This window comes from Piliocolobus tephrosceles, chromosome 1 (assembly GCF_002776525.5).
Source record: "Piliocolobus tephrosceles isolate RC106 chromosome 1, ASM277652v3, whole genome shotgun sequence".
NCBI classification, from domain to species: Eukaryota; Metazoa; Chordata; class Mammalia; order Primates; family Cercopithecidae; genus Piliocolobus; species Piliocolobus tephrosceles.
Window position 1 is genome coordinate 114,028,059 of NC_045434.1, and position 24,030 is coordinate 114,052,088.

Below are 24,030 nucleotides of genomic sequence, written 5' to 3' on the forward strand. Positions count from 1 at the left end.
TTTTTAAAGTGTTCAGATACAACTGGTCTATAATTAAAACACTTTTCTCATTTAAGTGTTGGCTAAAATCAGAGCTTCAGATCTTTGTTTTGAGGTTGTATACCTTCTTCAGTCTGGTCTGTGAGGCCCCATAAATAGCTGAATTAGAGTTTTAGGACATCAGTTTAAAGCTATTGCTCATATGTCTTGGCTGGGAACATATTCTAACCAAGGTGGCTGCTGGGCTTTGTTCTCTGCATCGTCACTATGACCTAAAAAATTTAGTCCCAATATTTGGAGTTGGCAACCAAAAAGAATTTTTTTTTTCTTACTGTTATAAGGTACCAACGACTTATCAAGTGTAATGATATACAAGTGGAAGACTTACTAGAAAAACAAAAAGGTTAAATTATAAAAAATAAACTTTAAAATCGTACTCTAATCAAATTTAGTCATGCTTTTAATTGGAAAATGCGCAACATTCATTTGCTTTCCAAAGTGCCAATAGCAATATAATTTAATAGTGCAAAATTACCAACACATATTTGTTTTGCTTTTCTGCACAGAAACGGACCAATGGACTGCGAAGAACTCCCAAACAGGTGGATCCAGGTGTGTTTCTGATTAAACCTCCCATAATCATGGCTTCAGCTAAGTGTTTATGAAAGTATATGGGAATTGCTGTGGAAAGTCAGGCGTATTGTTGGCCTTTGTTCCTCATAATTTGGTGTATAATGTGTGACCAGGAGGTCATGGTCTAACATGTAAATCATTCACAGGATGAGTAACTACTAGCAACCACCAGCCTTGCACTCTTTCCACAGTCAGCAGTTGAGCTGGTTATTTGCTTACTGAACAGCCTCAGGGTGCCTGGTTAATGCTCACATATCCAGCACCCTCCCTGTGTTCCTTTGTAAATCCAATAAGAAAACCAACCAGCTAGCTGGCACTTAAAAATTACTGTTTTCTAAGTAAGTAGGGGAAAGGATAAACCAGGCAACTGGTACCCACCCCCCATTGGAGAAAATTTTTTTATTCTGTATCTATACTATTTTATAATAGCAGCATTTTTGGGGGGACTTTGTGACAAGTTTCCTCTTGAGACCAATTATTTGTCTGCAGAAAACGTTCAGTTGTTTTCTATTTAGCATTGTGAGATTTGCCCTGTCATTATGTTAGCATAATTATTTTTCATCTATTATGCAATGCCTTCCTTCCACAGTTTAATTACCAAAGACTTTTTATGTATGTGATCCTTTTGTTGTGAGTAAAAGGTATTCACAGTTAAAGGATTCCAAATACACAAACTTGATAATACACCAAGGGGAACATGAAAAATAGAGTAGCTTTGCTGGAAAATAACCTGGACTATGTGTTTCATTTTGTTTTCCCATCATAAGTGGTATTCAGCTAGTTGTAAAGTTTAGTTTTCAAAGCATTATAGTTTATAACTGAAACCACACCCATGGTAGCCTTGCCAATTTATGAGCTGTTTAAGATTTATAGGAGCTTTGTTGCCTCTGGCTAGAAATTGCCTCACTTGTGTCCTGAGACTAATTTAAATCTTTTAACTACAGAACATATTTGAAGCCATTAAAAAAACAGGGGTTCTGGTTTACTTTTTAATAGTTCTGACTTTCCCAAGACAATATCCTTTGCAGAGGACTCCCTGCAATATTTAGAAGTGACTTTCTCTATTATATTTAGTAGGGGTATATGACTGTGAACATAATATCTTTGTCTTATTTTGTGTGAATTATAGTATTGCTATTTCAGAAAAATTACTTAACCTTTATAAATTTTATTTTTTAAATATATTTTTTCTTTCTTCTCCCCTCAGGGAAATGCATTTTTATATTTGTAGTGTGTCAATAGGAACATATTTGACTCAACAGTTTATAGCTAAACTTTTCTAGAATCCTTTACATTATTTAGATTAGTAAATTCACAGATTATAAATATGGCAAAGTAGAACAACAATAAAACAAATTTATACTCCTTTATCCTAAAGGTGATGGCTTTGCATAGGTACAGTTTTTGTTGTTGTTGTTGTTGTTTTGTTTTTCTATTTGTCCAAAGACTTTAGAACTTCATGAAGAATAAACTTACAGGAGAAATGCTGTTGTATGTTATGTTTGTAAGAACATAGGTGGCCGGACACAGTGGCTCACACCTGTAATCCCAGCACTTTGGGAGGCTGAGGCGGGTGGATCACGAAGTCAGGAGATCAAGACCATTCTGGCTAACATGGAAACCCCGTCTCTACTAAAAAAAAAAAATTAGCCGGGCATGGTGGCAGACATCTGTAGTTCTAGTTATATGGGAGGCTGAGGCAGGAGAATGGCGAGAACCCAGGAGGCGGGGCTTGTGGTGAGCTGAGATCCGGCCACTACACTCCAGCCTGGGCGACAGAGCGAGACTCCATCTCAAAAAAAAAAAAAAAAAAATTATAGGTAATAGTTTTCCATTAGGTATGAGGTATGATAAATGTATGTGAGTGTATTTTTCCTTTTTCCATATTTTTGGAAATAAAGCAAACACTTGATGATCTTGCCTGTTGAAGCTGCTGATATAGTAAGGCTATTTCTTCCCACAGCTGTATTTTGATTTAGGCTTGACTTATGTATTTAAAGTTGCTTGACTTTTGCATCTTTGCCTCTTTCTGCTGGTTAGTTGCAAAGCTTCTTTGTTCAAAGTTAACCCTTGCTTGATGACCAGCGTGCCTTGATCCTTATGTGGCTATTGTTTAGAGATTTTCAGACAACATGTTTAAACAAGGGATCAGTAAAGTTGAGTCTGCATAGACAAACTGCTTCCACGATGCATTATTTGCTGTTAGTATTTCTACCATGGAAGTTCATTTGATTTTTTTTATCCTATAGTTAATTTACTTAACATCTCCAAGTGCCAATACATGACTTTGTAGGGCCTCACTTAAAGTGGCTTATAAAAGCAACTGATTAAAGAGTTTAGGAGGCCAGGTGTAACCACCTCACCAGGTCCAAATTTCAGAGCCATGTTCAAAGGTATATTATATATGTTCTCCATAGCCCTTTTGTCTTGGAAAGGAACTTAATGCATAGTCTAATGGGTAGTAGGTGCTTAATAAATGGTACATGAATAAGTGATGATACAGTTTTTTGTGTATTCAATGGCATTCTTTCTTTATAAATTACTCCTGCTGATGCACTAATGAAACACGGCATAGTCTAGTGGTAGGAAGCATGGCTCTGAGCCATGTTGCCTGGGCTTGGGACTGGCCTTATCTGTTTACTTGCTTTTTGAACTTCGGCAGTTTGCCTCCTCTCTCTGTGCCATAGTTTCCTCATTTGTAAAAGGAAATTAATAGGAGGACCTACCTTACAATGTTGTTGTGAGCATTATGTGAGCTAATATATGTAGGCCAGGCATGGTGGCTCATTCCTGTAATCCTAGCACTTTGGGAGGCCAAGTGGGAGGATCACTTGAAGCCAGGAGCTTGGGACTCTGGTGAACTGTGATGGCACCACTACATTCCAGCCTGAGTGACAGAGCAAGACCTTATCTCAAGAAACAGAGGAGCATGTAAAGTACTTTCAAAGGTGCCCAGTATATAGTAAATGCTAAGTATAGCAATTCCTATATTAACTAGTTTATGTTAGAGCATGTTCTTTAATATTGGACATTTTGTCATGTGAAGGAGAAAGATATTAAACAGACCCTGAATTTTTTGATGAATTTCTGTTGAAACAAAAAACTATATACACAGTAATTTTCAGATTCGTTGTTATTCCCCCTTAATCTAATGGCATTCATGATCTTTTGCTTATGTTTACCGGTAAACATAAGTCAATTGTGATAGTTGAGAGGTTTTTTTGGTGAAATTATTACTGTTTGTTATTGCAATAAAGAAACAAAGAAAAACTCCCAATATTGAAGACATATATTGTGGGGTTTATTCAAATCGAAGAAAGAGGTGAACTATAGGTTTGCATTGTAGCTCATTAGCACATTTAAATCATTCACTCCTTATTAATAATTGTGATTAATCTTTATAGACAATATTTGCAAATGGCTTTGCTCCTTATTTTTTCGTGTCTTCTATTGTGTGTTAATAAATGTATCAACTTATAGTCTTGACTTCTTTTATAAATATAGTAATGTATTAGATGCAAATTCTGGTAGCTGTTTTGGATTTCTTAAATATAGCAGGGAATTTTCATCAGTTTGTACTTTTCTTCCTAAGATGTTGGTATCAGGAAAATAACACTTGTAACAGACATATAAATTATTTCAGGAACACAGAGGTGGTAGGCCTTTTTCAAGAACATGAGATCATAAATCTCAAGAAAATCTGAGCACTGATGTAATATTTTTCACCTAAAGTGGCACTCAAGGGCAAAGTTACTAATTAAATTTTAATTCTGAGCTTTAAAAACTTCCTTTTGTTTCAGTGCAGGAGACACTAGATTAATTTCAGTTTGCATGTGGCAAATCTGTATACCAGGGCATGTATTGTTTTCACTGGGTCCATGTTTTTAGGTTATTGCAAAATTGTCTTGTATTTGTGGAATCATAGCATCCTGCATTTAAGCCTGCAGTCACTGGCTTTTAAACACTTCAGGCCATCATTCTGTGTTGTGCTGCCTAAAGATTATGTGGAGTAGATGGGAAATGTTTAAATAGCTTACACCCTTTCTGATCTTAAGTTACTCTTGTGCTTTGTGATAACCTTGAGTAATGAATAGATAATGGTCAAATTGATAAGAGTCCTTTCTGACAACTCTTATGTCTCAGATGCTCATTGTTAAACTCTTGATTACAAAGAGATGCATGTGGCTTAGAAAAACTGTCTTTTCTTATTCACCAAGGAGATGTCTTACTGTTTCATAGCAGAGACATGTTCAAAGATGGTCACTTCCTCTTTCAGGTGGATAGGATTGACATATAACGCCATTCTTATTTGTTCTTGTGTGAAGAAAGGAATCTAAGAAATCTTTCTTTCATTACCAATTTCATTTCTTAATGTGACATTAAGTACAGGATTGTCATTAATTATAAAACATGGCCCCTTTCCACAAAGAATTTATATTCTTCCTAGGAAAGGAATAGATACAGACACAAAGTTCTAATTGCATAAATGCATGTCTATAAATGTACATATAATTTTTTTAATGTTATATACTATTTTTATGCAGATTTATTACTGTATAGCAGTGTCTTAAAATAGTTTGAGTAGTTTGATAAACATATAAAAAGATCTAGGATTACACAATACATACAAGAAAGCAAAACATTGGGAAAGATAAATGTCTCAAATTGCTTTTAAGCTGGGTTACATATGAATGTTTTCCTTTATATAAATAAATATTTTTATACTGGTTTATTGTATTGAATTACAATTTAATACCATTGTTTTTAGTGTTTTAATTTCAAAGGATTGTGAAATTTATTCCAAGTGTAAACAAAATTGTTGCTTTCTTTTAGATTTGCTTTTAAATGTAATATCAATATGCTCAATAGAGAAATTTTATATTTTTGTTTCCAAATAGAAAACAATGAGAAAAATAGCAGCACAGTGATTTTAAATGCACTTATCTAAAAATACATTTCATCTCTTTTCTTTCTTATGAGGGAGACAAATGCATATGCCTGAAGGTTTTAGTACATGAGCTTTTGTCTATAATAAATAACAAAGTTTCTATAGATTAGAATATTTCCATATTAATCAGTCAAACCTGCTTCTGTCTTTTCTATCACCTCCAAAACTAATTTCTCATCAAATATAAATCCTAATCTAAATATTGGGAGCATCATTGTAAATGTGTAAAAATATATTTCACATTGAAAGAAATGAACTTGAAAAAACTGGGACAGTAAACCCAGTGATTAAGATTCATTGCAGAGAAATGAGAAATCCAAGCTGTGAACAAATGCTGAGGAGCATGCTCTGGTTTTTAAAACAGCTGACTTCTTTTCAAGCTTCTATTAAACCATGGACAATAAGACTAGTTTGCACTAGGACAGTTAATCTTCTTGTAGTTATTTTCAGGATACCTTTCTGATTCGCTTTACCGCAATAACAGATTTCTGAAATGAGCACCACAGCCCCTTGCTCACATCTTTCTTGGTTGGAGGAGGGTTTATTTCTCCCCTTCAGGGCTCATTCTGAGTTCACAAAGGATCACTACTGCTGTTGTCTGGCAGGTCTGTGCATGCCTTGCCAAGCCCGACTTTTATACTGGTCAGGCACCTTCAGAATCAGAACAAAGGTGAGGTGAATATCTGGAGATGTGCATGGGGGTGCTTTTAGATGGAAAATACACATCAGTAATATGACTACTGAAATAATAGAATGTTTGAATTATATTTAGAACCTACTCTGGGCCATTTATGCACTTTTAACCATTTATATTATTGTAGTAGTTATGTTTTAGAAGATAAAGTGTGTATCTATTAAATATTTAGAAGAAAATCCTGAAAAAGAAGTAATGAACCTAGTGAGTTACTTCAAACATTTATCACAATAAACTGTTCCCTACTTACAACATCAGATATGGAGTGGACTTCCTTTGCCATAGATATGGTTATGGTGGTTAAATCCCATTCCATTTCAGGAAAGGGAGGATATGCCATGTAATGCAAAGTAGATAAAGAAAATTCAGTAATTTCTTATGGGCCAGCAACCTCTGAGAGGCAGATAATTTTGTTTCAGCACTTAGGTCTGAAGTAACTTAAATGAAAGGAACTACCTGGGTCAAAACATATTGACTTTCTATAATAATATTTGATGCAAATGATATCCAATTGATTTCAGGAGAGGACATTGGTAAAGTAATTCTTAATCTAATTTATGATCTTATTTATACTACAGTTCTGTGTACAAATAGCAAGATTATTATCAAATTAATTAGAACCTTGGAATGCTATTTGTGCAATTTCTGTCAAAATGACTCATATTGGCAATTAGTTATCTTTCAGTTTATTCAAATCAAGTTGATTTCTAAATTTTTAATTTGAATGAAAATAAAAACTTAGGTTCTTATAATTGTTTTTATGGATCATTTTTCTTCTGAGACTCATTCATTTTCTTCTGTATAGGTATTAGAAATATGTGGAGGTTCCTCTGCCTTTGAGGAACTTGGAATTTTGCTGGAGAGTTAAGACATACAAACATAACATGTCAAAGTAATATTGTATAGTACGTGATGAACTACCAAAGTGTGTCGTATAGGTTATGAATGATCTGGTTGACTGTGAAGGCAGATGAGGGAAAATTTTTTGCAAACTGAAGGACACAGGACAAGGAAACAAAATATCTAAAACAGACATCAGTAAAGGTAAATTTGCTAGAACTACATATGTTTGAATGAAGTTATCAGTCTGTTCCTAGGTTTGGATCTGTTCATTTATATACCAACCAATATGCTTTTGATTACCAAGTGACAAAAACCCATTTCAAACTAGCTTAGGAAAAAAAAATTGAGAGTTTCCTGACTTAGGTAACTGGGAATTCCAAAGCATTTTGACTTCAGGCAGAGGTGGATCCAGGGACTCCAGCTGATATCATTAGGGTTCAATTTCTTTTTGTGTCTCAGTTCTCCTTTCTCCTCTGTTGGCTTCTTGTCAACATGCATCTCACAGAGATTTTTCTCATGTGGAGGCAAAGTTGTCAGTTGGCGTTTTTCGTGTACATTGTCCCCACAGCTGGTTAATTCAGAGAAAATAAAACACCTTTCTCTCAGTAAATCCAGCAGAATCCCAAGGAAGGCTTTAATTGGCCTGGCCTAGACCATGTGCTCTTCTCTGAAGCAATCACTGCAGCCAGGGTGCTCTGTTGATTGGCTATCCTGGCTTCTGTGCTCACTTCTGAGATGGGAAGTGGGACTGAACTAGCTTGTCCACATGGAATTTGTTTTCTATAATTCTGTTTACAAATGAATAGGAGAGAGGAAAGAGAAGCTTGGTTTTCTCAGATTATAATGTACATCTATTATTGTGTGCAACAAGTTTGAGACAGTTTTCATCCTTGGGCATACTGTGGCTAGGTTTTCCACTTCTCCTACCTTGTCCTTTTTCCATGATGTAGGATCCTCTGATAGTTCTCTGGTATCCAAAATGGTTGATCTGGAGAAGTGAACCTAAAATAGGAACTGGAAATTCCAAACAAAGGTTTATTCCAACTGGAAGCTTTTAGTTTGCAGTGATAAAAGAAAACAATAATTTTCTTGTCACATATTTGATCTTCTTGTAGCCCTGTCATGGTACCTCACTGTTTTTAGACAGTGATCATCCTTTTTTCTACTGTTGTCTACTCACATGTTAGTATAGATTGGTTTATCTGATTAGAGAACCGAGGAAGCAGAACCTGACACAGCATGTTTTGTGGGGACAGAATTGAAGAAAGGTGCCATCCTTAAAGGAAAGGTCAGGGTAAGAATGTGGGAGAGCCAGATAATACAGCTCTTAAGGCATTAAATTTAAGTCACAGCCTGCTTCACAGCAATAAAGGAGTAATGAGGAAAGAAAGAGAAGGAAAGATCTTTTTAAATTTTATCTGTATTAAACATAAAACATATTCATGCATAACAGCACTTTTAATCTCCAGCGGTAGCCCTGCGTGGTAGTATAGACCAAGGGTTCTGCAGTGGCACAGATCTGGATTTGTGTCCTGCCCCTGTATTAACTAGTTATGTAATCTTAGGCAAATAAACCTGCTTATCATCTCTAAACTGGAAGTAATAGTAGCAGCCATCTCCTAGTATTATTATGAAGATTTAGTGAGATAATAAAGTATCAACCAAGTTTAGCACATACTAAGTGCTCTGAAAATTATGATGATAGTAGTGGTTATTGATACATATAGATACCTGTATTTTCTATTGCTATGTAACAATTTACCATGGATTTAGCAGCTTGAAACAACACACATATATTATCTCAGTTTCTGTGAATCAGGAATCGAGGCATGTCCTAGTTGGGTTCTGTGCTTCAGTGTTTCTTACAGTACTTCACTTAAGATGTCGGCCAGGGCTGGATCTCATCTGAAGGCTCAACTGGGGACAGGTTCACTTCCAAACTCACTTATACTGCTTTTGGCAGGATTCCATTCCTTTTGGACCGTTGAACTGAGGGCCTTATGACCTAGAACACTTGGCCAGAAGCTGTCCTCAGTTCTTTACTACATGGACCTAATCACCCTGGATGCTTGCTTTATCAGAATATGTACACCAAGAAGGTGATAGGGTTTCCTTGCAAGATGGACATTAAAATATTGTATAATATAATCACATAAGTGACATCCCATCACCTTTGCCATATTCTTTTAGCTACCCACATTCAGGGAAGGGATTAAGTATGTTAATACCAGGAGGCGAGGATCATTGGGGTTTTTCAGCAGAGGGAACCAAAGTTCTGAGAGGTTAAGTACTTCAACCAAGGTCACACAGCACTCTGTGGGTGCCAAACTTAATTGCAGCATATTTGGCTTTAGAGACCTTATCCTTCTAGACACCTTCTGTATATTTTATTTATGTCAAGCTTTGGACAGAGAAAAGCTTATTTCCTGTGGTCTAGCTACAGTTCTGTGCAAATTAGCAGTGGGATCTGGTCTGATTTTCAGAGTTCATTAGTGACTGCTGTTACCAAGCAGATTTATGGGTGATTTTATTTTATGCATTGTTAATTTTGAAAATGTTAATCTGAAATTGCTACAGTATTTCAATTAATTTGGGCGATTAAAACTTAGCACCAGAAGAATCCCTACCAGAAGATAAGGCAGCTAATTAGAGGTTCTGAAACAAACAACTGTAGACACTGGCACTGAAACACGCCATGTGGATGACACTCAGCAGAACTCACTCTGCTTAACAGTTTGGAAATGGAAAGAATAATTTCTGGCAGTCTAAATAGTAAACTTGAATGCAGTTGAATTTTTTAAAAACTATTTTAAGGAGTTAACTATTTAAATCAATGTATAATTTGTAAATATCATGCAGTTCTGAAAAACTACCTTCAGATTATTTTGCAATGTTGGCTTTTGGATAACTGCAGTGGTGACAGAAATACAATAGATATTTGTCCTCCACGTATTATTTAAAAATGAGGCAGCATGCACTTTTTAAAAAATAACACTTGAGCTTCTTTACTAGAGTTTTGCATTTTGAAAAATTTATTGTAAAATATTCAGGAAGTATAAGGAAGTATAGGAAAAGTTCTCTGGACAAATTACCTATAATCCTCTCACTCAGCTAATCACCCTTTATACTTTTGTTATACACTTTTTTCCTCGTATGTTTCTTTTTTATGTGCAGCCACATGTTTATTAAATGCCTGTGTTTCCAGTTTGATATTCTCCTTTTATCACTTAATTTTGTTTAATTGAGCATATTTGTTGATTCGTTTATTCTTTCAACTGTTTGGCAAGTATACTGACTTTGTGTTAAGTGTACAAGAATGAACAAGATGTGTTTTCTCTCACACAGCTCCCTATGTCCTGGAGCAAAGGTAATGGTGAAGATTTGAGATCAGGGAGATACAGAGGGAATGCTTGAAAGAGGCATAGACTTTAGATATGTGGGCATCAGGAAATGATGTCTAACCTGGAATCCAGAATATGAACAGGGATCAACAGCATCTGAATGGAGAGAAGAGGGTTGCAGGCAGAGGGAACAACTCCAAGAAAGGCCCTGAGTTGGAGAAGGCACAGGATGGTTAGGGCTGGAGCGGGAGAGCCATTCATGAAGAGAATGGAAGGAAAACCAAGGCAGGATCTTGGTTGATACACATCAAGGAATTGGACTTTATTCTGAAGAACAGATTGAGCCTTTGGAAGGGTTTTATCCAGAGGAGCCACATGGGCAGCTAGGACTGGTTGAAAAGATCATCTTAGCCATACTTGAATCTTGAATCATTAAATACTGTTCAGAAAAGAGGAAGTGGGTTTTAGTATAATTTATTGTTGAGCATTAGTCTTTCTAATTTTTATTTTTATAAATGTTTGAGAAACATCTATGCATGAACATACTTTTCCATATGACTGATTATTATTTAACAATGGCGTCATAGAGGTACAATATCTGGGTCAAAGCATATGAACTCCTAGATTTTGGATGTAGATGTTGCCAAGTTTACCTTTTAGAAATATTACATTGAATTATATCCCCACATATTATTTGGGTATGAGAATATGTCTTATTTTATGCCCACCAACCTTGTATTGTTCTTTTCACTATAAGTCATTAGATAGGAAAATAATAGTATCTTACTATCATATCATAGTAGTTGATACCATAATATGACCTTCCTTGATTTTTAGTGAGATAGATTATTTTAATATTTTTGGATATTTGTGTTTTTTTGTATGAATTATCTCTTATGCTTCCCCCTTCTTTCTATTCAAGATTTGGTGCTTTTCTAAATTACTTGTAAGAGTATATGTATGTGTGAGAGAGATATCAATCTTACATTTATTGAAAATATTTTTATGTTTTTTTCTGACTTATTTGTTTCTATATAAAGTTTTAAATTTACCAGGGGTCAAAGTTACAGACATTTTATTGTCTCTTTTACTGCTTTTATGCTTAGAAAGTTTTACCTCCTCTGACTTCAATTAAGCACCTACTTCTAATTTTATTGTTTAATTTTTGTAGCATCTGGCCATTTAACTTATTTTTAAGTAATAACTTATTTTACTTATTTAACTTATTTTTGTTTAAGGAATAGATTTTAATTCTGTGACTAATTCCAAATGTACACGAAAATGTTTTTCAGGATTTATATTACAAGAATTTAAATTTATCTTTTATTTATTTATTTTTTTTTTTGGAGACAGAGTCTTACTCTGTTGCCCAGGCTGGAGTGCAGTGGTGCGATCTTGGCTCCCTGCAACCTCTGCCTCCCAGGTTCAACCAATTCTCGTACCTCAGCCACCCAAGTAGCTGGGATTGCAGGCATGTGCCACCATGCCTAGCTAAGTTTTTGCATTCTTAGTAGAGGCAGTATTTCACCATGTTGACCAAGCTGGTCTCAAACTCTTGGCCTCATGTTATCCTCCTGCCTTGGCTTTGCAGTGTGCTGGGATTATAGGTATGAGCCACTGCACCCAGTCTAAATTTATCTTTTTTGTTGTTTTTTTTGTTGTTGCATAACAACCACAATTATATTGTGTACTTTTTGTTTTGTGCTTTATTATACACATGGCTTGCTAAAATTATAAGTAATCTTGTGCAAAGCATGTCACAATACATGTTCTGTATAGCTACGAAATTACATTTTAAAGAAATATAAGTACTTAATATTGAAATAGTCAGGGTTTTTTTTGTTTTGTTTTGTTTTGTTTTGTTTTTTTGTAAAATATGACAAACTAAGCCTAACTTCCCCAAGGACTTTTAGAAGTAGGAAGAAAATCTGTGGCTCTGCCTTTTGAGTTCAGAGTAGCTCCTCCCATTGTTCTTATTTCCTTTTGTGTATATATGTCTCCTTTAATTTTACAAATCTTCCTCATCTTAATTTACTCTACTGTTCCTGGGAGTGAGACTAGAGCTATTATTTTAAAAGAGCTTTAGTTTTAGTAATTTTTCATCACAGTATGAAAATTTCAACTTGTACTTTATTTGAAGTATGCAGTAGATATGTTCTCATTTCAAAAAGTGTGGAGATTCTACACTTTCGAGTTCCAATTTGGGAAGTCTTATATGTCAACATGGAAATATTCGGTGTTTAATAAATAGACTTTCTTGGAGAATTCGGTTGTAAGCAGGTAGAATAATGACTTTGGATTCCTGCTTGTCATGTTGCCCCTTATGATCTGTTTACAGAACATGCTTCTGGATGTTCAGATGTTAACAGTTGTGATTGTAGCTACCTATTATATTAAATGCCCCAACAAAATTGTGTGATGTCTTCAGTTCAGGACAGAGCTTTCCTTCTTGGGAGTACGAATTACTCTTTCAGTTTGTCTAGAGGACATGAACATGATTAGATAAACAAAACATGAAAGTGTACATGTATTTCTCTACCTCCTCCTACCATTGTAGGGCTAACATTACAGCTTTTCACTCCTAGAGGAAGAAACTTTGCCACTTCAAAAACCTGAAATGCCAGGCTTTGGGGATCTCAGATTTAAATACTTTGTGCATCTTTCATTTAAATTCAAGCAGTATCCAAGAACAGAATCTGGCCAATGATTTTCAGAAAACGAAATGGCAACACCTTCTTGGAATCTCAGACTGTTCAAGGATTTTTTTTTTTTTTTTTTTTCCTAGCAAAACAGGAAGAAATTGGGGGAAAAAGCATATGGACTCAGGTTGAGCATATGATGTATTTTCAACTCGAGTCGGCACTTTACTCATATTTGTAGTGTGACTTAAAATTAATTTGGGTGAAGCACTCAGATTTGAGGGAGGAAAAAAAATCCCTATTTGGGACTAAGTCAACATTTGTGGCATCTCATTAATCGCTGCCTTATGTAACTGCTTTCCCCACCTGAAGAGAAGCTACTGGGATGAGAAAAGTTTATAATATTAATGCCAAGTACAGATCTTGCCTCTCCCAAAAGGAGTTCATTAATCACCATCGAAGCACAAGAACAAATATACTTCATGTCTCTTGCCAATTTTTTTCAATAACATTTCTGAAAGGCAAAAAAAAAAAATTAATCTTCATTTGAAAAGGTTTTAATTTGGCTGTTATTTAATTTGTGATAATGTTATGTAAATTTAACATGCTCTGAGAACGCCGAGGCATAGGGTATAGAAGTAGAGTGCGTTGGTTAAGAGTTTGGGCCCGTGGACCAGAGAGATCTGGATCCAGATTCTTGGCTCTTTTACCTCCTCTCTGTGTGGTCATAACACAGGCAAAGCACTTCAAGCACAGTGCTTGGCACAGGATAGCTGGCCAAGAGCCATCAGTGATGGAAATTCTTACTCTTACTGGTAGGAAGCAGTATGCACATCAAGTTTGAAAACATGACTTTCAGTCCAAGCTGCTGTGCAAATCTTTGGACAATTTAATAAGCCTCCGTTTTCTAATCTGTAAAATGAGGATGAAAATACTCACCCTACCTACATACACTGGCACAAATGATATAATGTATTAATCAAGATAGAAAACTGAACCTAGCCATGGCATACAAAATCATGTAATATAATTTTGAAAAGTGCCAAGTTGTGAAATCATCTTTATTTTGCCATGTATCTCAGATTCTCAACTCTACCATTATTTGGGTGATCAGTATGTAGTACTGATTATATTTTAGTGTCACTCTCTCCTCTAAGGAGTTTTTTATTACCATTCACTGGAAAGTACATCGCTTTTTCTTTGCAACTCTTTCTTTACCTCTTTTCTTCTGCCTTCCAATTTAAAATTCGTGAGTAATGCAGCACCTCACGAGTAGATGAAAGGGATGACAATCTGAAAAAAAAAAGAAAGAAAGAACTAATGTAAACCTCATGCTAGAAAACAGAAACACCAATTTAAACAATCATAAATAAGAGAAACAAAAAACCTGTTGTGCAAGAAAAGGCGGCTCCTAGTCTACCTTTATTTACAACCATCAGCTACCAAGTATCAGAGATAGGAATGGATCCATGGTGCAATTTTCAGGCATTCTTGAAAATGTGTTTCTTTCTTTCTTGTCTCTATTAGAGGATGTGCCCTGTCTCCTTCATTTCTTTATTTCCATGGCCCCTGCTATGAGAAGCATTGTAAAAAGCCAAAAGAAGAACAAGAAATTCTAAGGACATGGGTGAAAATGCAGGCTTGAGGTTTCTGAAAATCACAGGAGACAGACAAGGCTGGTGTCCAGCAACAATACTGGGTAGCTCTTTTTGTCCCCACTTATGCAGCGAAGGATAAAGAAGAGGTCCTATGGACACTTAGTAAGGATTACTTCATTTTTTAATTCAAAGTAGTTTGGAAAGAAGATATTGAGCAGAGTAGAATAGTAGGAGGTTTTTGTAAGGTGAAATAGAATGAAAGTGGCAGCCAAGAATTTTTCTGTCTTCAATTTTAAAGAACACCGGCCTAACTCGTTTTTCTTTTTTTCCTGTGTTCTTTTTGACCTTCTTATCAAGCTCCTGACTTTCTCCCTTGGGGATTTTTCTCTGTATAGTCAGCGCTGACTCCCTTAGAAATCCTGAACCCCACACCCTTATCACAAAAGAGTTTAAGAGAATTCAAATAAACACGTTGAGATAAGTAGCTTGTGAGCTAACTGTTACGGGATGCCTCTGTAATAAGATACTGCCAGCTGGAAGCTAAAATAAAGTGAAATTCCATTTAACATGTGAGAGTCAAAATTGTATGTTTCACCTAAAAATATAAACTAAAGTTAATATTAGACATTAGAAATTCCTACTGAAACATCTACTTTCATTTAACAGTAAATTTTTTTAGAATTGTGAGTTTCCTCCTCTTCAGACTGTCCAAACATAGTTCCTGGCACCATGTCTGTGGTCTCTTTCTCTCACTACAATGAGGAAAAAGTTTATGGTTTGCTAATGTCTTAGTCTACACGTTTCATTGTACTCCATGACTGCAAATTCATCTTTGTATGATTTATATGTCAATCAGCATGTTGGTGACGTAGCCATGGAATGAATATTAGAGTGATATTTGTTGTGCTAGAAGTTTCACATACTTTATTTTTAATTCTCACAACAAAGCTGTGAGAGAGATTATGCCCATTTTACAGTTGAGGAAGCTACACTGAGAGTTGTGACGGGTGTCCAAATTCATGTAAGTGATAAACGCTGAAACTGAGCTTTTAACCACATCCTTATAAAACTTCCATATATGTGTTTCCATAACTAGCAGAAGCATTTTATGTTCTTAACTAATTTAGGAGTCTTGTAGGAATGCATTCACTAAATCAGTGCACTTTGTCAGAAGATTTATTTTGTAGCCAGGCTGGCTACAATTATGGATCATGCCAGATGCTCAGTGGAGGGAGGAAGTGAGATGAGGGAGACTTAAGAGAAATAATCATCATCTTGGTCAGATTGAAGAAGGACAAGCACTCTTAATTGTCAATATCAAATGAAAGGAGAAATATGACCTTGATGTGAGGGCTTAAGGCAGGGTTGCTATCGTATGACTGTCTGGGTCCTGGATGAGAGAGGACCAGCTGAGGTGATTGGAAAGCCTGGGAAAGAGCTTCTCGGAAGGGCCCAGTTGGGCAAAGGGCAAGCAGACACTGCAGTTGGCCCCTCAAGTCTCTGCCAACCTTGGGGTGCTGCGATTCCAAGCAAGGAAGGAAGCTCATTCCACATAGCGTTTTAGATCTTTCATTAGTGTGCCTTTGATTTTAACATGATTAGAAAATAAAATCATAGCAAAATATCAGGAAATGACCCCAAACTAATGTAATAAATGCTACTTCTGTTTGTTCTTTATACTGTCTTTTCCCTTAATGTCTTCATTAAGATTTGTGTAGAAAACAGGGTTTTAAGCATGATGTTGCTATTTTAAATAATTTATAGAGGGTGATTGTTGTTCTGTGTTGTGATTTATTTGTGTGTGTGTGTGTGTGTGTGTGTGTAATAATCCTAACATAAACCATCATCAGAGAAACCATCACTAGTGATGGCAATAAAGCTTATAATAAATTCATTTACATTATTTTGTGTAAAAATTACATCTCATTTCCTAGGCACATATGGAGATGTTGTTGGATTATATTTCCTGCATTGCTACCCCATTACAGGCATGCTCTTATGTGCATGTGTGGGTGGCCAGACAATATAAGTGGTTAAAAAATTAGTTTTGTAGCTAGCATTGCACAGCTCAGTGCTTTGCCTCACTACTTAGCAGTGTACCCTAGTCCATCCTTTGTTACTGGGGGTGTTATTAGCATCCACCTTGCAGAATTTCTGTGTATTGATTAACTGAGAGAATATGTTGTGGAACATTAGCACAGTGTCTTGCCCTTTGTCTGTACTAATAAATGGTATATATTAGCATCATCCTGATTTTTGCCACCATCTGTACATTCCTGGAGCAGAGGTGTAGAAAGTGAGCGAAAACCTGTAGAGGCAGGTTCTTTATACCAGACTCTTGAGGCTGTGGCCATGCTGTTGTCTTGTTTTGATTTTAAGTGTCCAGATCCATTAGAGCAGAGGCAGCAGCTCTTACATGTTTGGCTTATGATGGTTTTTTTATTTTTATTTTAGTTTTATTTTTTGAGACAGAGTCTCGCTCTGTTGCCCAGGCTGGAGTGCAGTGGCAAGATCTCGGCTCACTGCAAGCTCCGCCTCCCAGGTTCACACCATTCTGCCTCAGCCTCCCAAGTAGCTGGGACTACAGGCACCCGCCACCACGCCTGGCTAAATTTTCTTTTTTTTTTTTTTTTTTTTTGTATTTTTATAGTAGAGACAGGGTTTCACCATGCTAGCCAGGATGGTCTCAATATCTGACCTCATGATCTGCCTGCCTCGGCCTCCCCAAGTGCTGGGATTACAGGCGTGAGCCACTGCGCCTGGCCTGTGATGCCTTTTTGAAAATCACTGATACAGAAACTCCAGAGCTAGGCTGCCTAGGTTTGAATGCAGTCTTCACTATTTATCAGCTCTGTGACCTTGCTCAAGTCACTTAAACCCCCCGTACCTTAACTTCTTTAAAATGGAAATAAGAAGACCTACTTTGTAGGGTTGTTATGAGGCTTAAATGAGTTAATATATACTAAGGTCATAGAACAGGGCCTGGCACATGGCAAATGCTTTATAAGTGTTAGCTAGTATATTTAAATATAAAATATTTTCAGTTATCTAGAGATAATGATACAATCTTACAAATAGATCATTATGATATTTAAAAGGCTATAGATTGGTATTTAAAGAGAACTGAATATGGGCTGGGCAGTTAGTGCAGCATTTTCAGGGTAAGAAACCAGGAGCAATTTGATAGCCTTACAGGGCAGTGGGCGCTTACTAACTGTTTGTAGAATGACCTACACTGCAAAAGGTAGCTAGTAGGAATTCCAGTCCCTAAATTTAGAAGTGCATGAAATAAACCATCATATATTTTCTTAAAATCAGCTTAATTCTGACCTTGAGCTCTTATCCGTTTGGTTGACATGTGGTGACTGCTTGTTCATGTCTCACATGGGGAGCAGTGCAATGTCTGACCAGAAAGTATTCCAAGGCCTAGGACCCAGCATTCCTAAGTGGTTATTAAGCTGGCGAGGTCTTACAGCCTCCCTAGACAAGCCATGAGTGGTAAGCAGTTCCTGGGTGCTCTGGGACCCACAAACCTCTATATTCTTCTGCTTCTGGGGAGTCTCTTCTCTCCTCTCCTAGTTCTGTCAAAGGTTGATCCTTCTTTCTCCTCTCCTCTGGGACACACTCAGCATAATCTCTTCAGTAACCAAGCTTTACAAAAGATAAAGAACATTTGTGATTTTACAAGCTTTTGCTCACTGCCCTGCAATGTTCCCCAAGGCAAGGAAGCAAAGGTCTTAACAGCCTGCTTATAAGAGGGAGAGAGGGAAGGTACTGTGGAAGACATACAAATTACTATCTCAAATGGGCCAGATGCAGTGGCTCACGCCTATAATCCCAGCACTTTGGGAGGCCAAGGCAGGCGGATCACGAGGGCAGGAGATGGAGACCATCCTGGCCAACATGATAAAACCCTGTCTCTACTAAAAAAAAAAACTATAGAAATTAACTGGGTATGGTGGTGTGTGCCCATAGTCCCAGCCACTCGGGACACTGAGGCAGGGGAATTGCTTGAACCCAGGAGGCAGAGGTTGCAGTGAGCTGAGATCATGCCAGTCTGGTGACAGAGCGAGACTCCATAGTAATAATAATAATAATAATATCTCAAATGATCTTCCTGTAGAAGTGTGAAAGGGAGTGAGGGATCAGAAGCCACAGTGATCTTCTGTGCTGCTTCTGGAAATAGTGGCTCCTGGTTCAGACATCACAGATTTCACCTGCCTGCCATGTAGTGGCCATCACAGTCCTGGAGACCCACACACCAATTTCCAAATTGCAGATATCCCCTTGCTTCTGGTCACTCTGGCCTTCTCCAAGGGCTATGCTTTTGAGAAATAAGACATTGACTCTTTTATTTTTTTCCCTTAAGAGTAAGAACATCATTTGTTATACATGGGTGCCAGTAGCCAGTTGTGTGACTTTGGTAGCCCCTTTAACTTTTTTGAACATTATTTTACTCTTGACAATTGGTGAGTTGGATTTGGTGATTTCAAATACCTGTTTGCATCTTAGTATCCTAATATTCTTTCTAAAGTGAAGAGGAAGGGTAAGGTGAAGGGGTAAAGGAAGAGAATGTGTGTAGTGAAAATATTGGCATAAAAACCTCTATTCTGAAGGCCACATGGCGTTACTTATGAACATGGTGACCCGGGGAACATTCTCTGAAAATACACTTCCCCCCTCCCTGTTTTGATTCTGGAACAGTTTCCCTTCTCCTCACAGTTCTACCTTCCTTCAACAGTTGCATTTACAGATAATATCCATCACCCTTTGTTTCTTTATGCATCACTAATGTGTGTATAAAGCAGAGATGGCGAGAGCTGCCATGCATTTTGGCTGTGTGATTTTGCAATCAGGAGACGACCTAGTAGGTATGCAGCAATTCTGACTTGGAGAGATCCCTCCTCCCTCTGAATCAGGTTGGGACAGAGTGGTTCTAGCATTGGCCTGTGAAACACTGGCTCTGCCCTCATCTGGGATGGCTGTGTGCAGTCAGGTATGTAAAACTAGTTGGCTCCCACCCTTGAGCTTGTCATATGACTGATCATATGAAAGTGTATTTGTGAGCTATAATTATTGAGGTATGTGCCTTATCTCCCTTGCTAGACTGATAGCTCCTTTGAAGACAAACACCTGGTCTTTATCTTTACAGCTCTTAGGGAGATTTAGTGCAGGACCCTTCACACACAAGTGTTCAGCAGTGCTGAGCCAAGGAGGGTGGATACAATGGGAGTAGTCTACCTACTAGTGGGGAAGGATATTTTATCGCTGACATTGCTGAGAATTGCTGGCCCATGTGATAAGAAAAACTAAACCAGCTTTGATTAAAAGTCAGTTTTATTATTGTTTTTAAATTATTCCCAGACAATGCACCCCTTGTTGTCCAGCCTGGCATGGACCACTCTCAACTGCCATATGTTTCCACAATCTAACCCTTCTTCTACACCACTGGTATTTAGTAAATTATTATTCAATTTGTCAACTGTTGTAATAGTCTCCCAACTGTTCATCTTGCCTGCAATCCTGACTTCTTTTGTTGACTCCTCCAGACTATCAGAAGAATGATTTACCTGAAGGAGAGACAGCATGGCCTCTCCTACTTAAACTCTTCAACCCATACTCAGAACCAGTCTACAGTATATTAACTATAAAAGGCCCCCAAGATCTGATTCATACCTAACTTATTTCTGCTCCTCCAGCAATAGTAGAGATCTGGTACTTTTCCACATGTACTGAATTCTTTCTTGCCACTATACCTTGGCTCATGCTCTTGTTTCTGAACAAAATAACTTTACTTCTCAGTTTACTCTACTTCTGTATCTGGTTAATTCCTATTTATCTATCATCCATCCATCTAAATTTAGTTCTAGTATTCCCTCTTCCAAGAAGTCTGCTTTATAGTACTCCGTATCTGGTGTGCATTGTGGGCCCCTCTCCCATGACAGCACTGTGATAGTATTTTTTTTTTTTTTTTTTAATGATCTGGGTACACATCTACTTTCTATAATCTTTCATAAGCTCCTTAATAACTGGAGTTTCATCTTTTCATATTTATACCTGTAGTATCTGGATCATAGCAGGTGATCAGGAAATATATGTTGAATTGAATTGGAAGCCCAGCTTTATAAAAGGGAACACTGGTTTTTGGTGTGAAAATTTTTTAACCTCTTTGAAAAGTAGACCTATGCTGCTGCTTTTTATACTTTGAAAATTAAGAAAATGGTTTGTTCAAGCACTGCAAGTTCTCACTTATAAGTAGGAACTGAACAATGAGAACATGTGGATACATGGTGGTGGCAGAGAACAACACACACTGGGCCTTTTGTTGGGGGTTGGGGAGGGAGAGCATCAGGAATAATAGGTAATGGACACTGAGCTTAATACCTAGGTGATGGTTTGATCTGTGCAGCAAACCACCTTGGCACATGTTTACCTAGGTAACAAACCTGCACATCCTGCACATGTACCCTAGAACTTAAAATAAAAGTTGGAGAAAAATAAAATAAGAGGAGAGGGCAAAGAGTGATTGTACAAAACAAGGTGAAAAATATAGTAAACATTATGTAATAGCTAATGTATGCTTATTAAACCATTACAAAAGAGAAAAAAAAGAAAATGGTTTGTTAATGAGCCACCAGTCAGTCCTATTTTACTAATTATTTTTGAGACTAATGTACAAAAATAATGAAAAGCATTACTTTTGAGTATTGGTGAGCCCATACTACCTTTGTTATTTGTTTTCATATCATAAGAACAATTAATATTTCAAACCCACAGCATCATAGAACACAGACATGTCTTATAAAGTGATATTTTGATAAGTTTTGGAGGAATCTTCAAGTGAAAATCATTTGTCTCTAATACCAACCACTTAGAGCCAAATTAGAACAATAGGAGTTTCATTTAGGCTCCATAAGTAGCTGCAGTAGAATATTACTATGATATTAGTTGCTGAAATTATAAAGGGGAATTTGCTGGTACCAAAAGGCAAGGCAATCAAATTTTTCAGCAGAGGTAAAATACTACCAAACGCTTCATTTTGCAAATTGGCATTTTTTTCTTTGAAGCTCTGACCACTTATAGGCAATTATCTTGAATCATGTGGCATGTAAGTCTGCCTATTACATTCTTCTAGCTATAATATGTTTGGTGAAAGAGGTTATCAAACCATTTGTTTTCATTATATTCATTTTCGATCCAAATTTACCTAGGATTCAAAAATCTAGAGAAAGTTTATGGAGGTTACGGAAGGCCCAGAGATATTTTCAAAGCCCTTCCAATAAAATATTATGCATATTTATTTTGTGAAGAGTAATATTTGGACCAGAAATATGTGGTTTAGGGCAGACATTTCTCAACTTTCTTTCATTATAAAAGTTTTTTTAATGACCCAAATTTACACAAGCCTGTACAACAGTATAGAAGTCTGTATCTTAAAATTCCATTTGAATATCTGCAAAGGGAAAGTATATTTTTAAGTCACTGAATACACTTTGCATTAGGTAGTTATCACCCTCAGATGCTTCCAATTAATCCTGACTAACCAGATGAACTAGAGTAACATGATATTCCAGTCTTAAATACATTTTTTGGTTTATACAAGAATGTGGATTTACCACATATATTCTTAAAACATAAATTCTTCAGCATATTTAAAATATGCTTAGATTTGTAAAGAACTGTAATTGAAAGCCCAGGGAAGCTTCAGGAGGATAAGACCAGCCTGGAGCAGCCCAGGAAGTGAATGTGCAGGTCATTGCTGTGGATAGTGAGGGTTTCAGTATTGGGGAATTTCTGCTCTCTGATTGACACCTGCCCCATTCTGAAAGTGCTTTCAACTGCTGGAATTGGATAGGGTTACCAACTTTTAGCTTCATTGCTTTGCCATTACTCATATGACTAATATGTCTTTTTCTACCCATTAGGCCCATAGAGAATTTGCTTTTGTTAGCATTTTTCTGGGAAGTATGGTACCTCGCAGAGCTTTCATTTGGTTCGTAAATGTACTTGCTAAAATGTCAGCACATAACCTGTCATTCTGGTTGGATTTGGGCTATAAGAAGCTTTAAGACCAGTGGCCTTGAATAAAATCCATTCAATTCTTAGTGCTTTTAATGAAATAGAAAAGATAACTATTGGGCCTCTAAAAACATTGATCATTGAGAAGCAGCAGCATTTGTGCTCTGGAAATGCACTGTGTGTGTGTATGTGTGAGATAACTTATATCCCTATGACATTATTGTTTCCACTTCTGGTAGATATTTTTTTTCCCCCTATAGAAACCCTTTCAGGAAAAATCCAAACTGAGCAGAGTAAAAATTGAGACAGTATTCTTCTTTTTCTTTTTCTTTTCCTTTTTTGAGACGTAGTCTCGCTCTGTCGCGCAGGCTAGGGTGCAGTGGCCGGATCTCAGCTCACTGCAAGCTCCGCCTCCTGGGTTTACGCCATTCTCCTGCCTCGGCCTCCCGAGCAGCTGGAACTACAGGCGCCCGCCACCTCGCCCAGCTAGTTTTTTGTATTTTTTAGTAGAGACGGGGTTTCACCGTGTTAGCCAGGATGGTCTCGATCTCCTGACCTCGTGATCCGCCCGTCTCGGCCTCCCAAAGTGCTGGGATTACAGGCTTGAGCCACCGCGCCCGGCCGAGACAGTATTCTTTTGTGCATGTTTTTTGAGCTTCCCTAATGTTTTAGCTTTATAGCTTTTTTATAAAAACAATTTGTCATATTTTAAAATGTGATTTTAATCACTTGGAGGAAGGGGACTAGGTACATTTGTATTCATGTCGTGTGGGGATATAAATTTTTTGACAGTCTCATTTTGCAAAATGGATTTAATGCTGAAAAAATCGTAGCAATTCATTTTTTAAAAATAACACAGCCTCTTTAAATACAGTGCTCTAGAATTCAAATTTTAGGTCTATGCCATGTAAATAATTATTCACATTATGAATTAAAATTCCATTTGCTTACAGGGCAGCTTAATTTTTTTGCTTATAGGCACATAATCACTTGAAAATCTAAATAATAATTGTTCATTTAGGAAAGAAAAATACCTTCCTCAACTAATCTGTAATACCAACGTAATTTTCAGTGGTGGGTAGAGAAATTGGGTATCACTAAGTCCCATAACATGTTAGATATACAACAGAACCACAGTTGTAATGATCTTGTTCTAAGGACTTACAATCTAAAGCCATTCCTTATTAGAAATAGAGAATTTGACAACATGTATACACACAGAATGGCCCCATATTGTCATTATATGTGTACAAGCAAAATTAGTCAAGAAATGCAGAAACATTATTTTGTTAAAATTATTTTAAAAATCTATAATGATAAACATACACGTATGCTT

At 36.8% G+C, this 24,030-nt stretch overlaps 1 protein-coding gene across 2 annotated transcripts in view; it reads left to right on the forward strand.

The window, feature by feature from the left end:
• VAV3 (vav guanine nucleotide exchange factor 3) overlaps positions 1 to 24,030 on the forward strand; it is a 413,795-nt gene that overhangs the window by 304,213 nt on the left and 85,552 nt on the right. For both annotated transcript variants that reach the window (XM_023197184.3, XM_023197185.2), the window contains exon 19: positions 546 to 591. In XM_023197184.3, the coding sequence (XP_023052952.2) occupies positions 546 to 591 (46 nt within the window). The remainder of the gene's footprint in view (positions 1 to 545; positions 592 to 24,030) is intronic.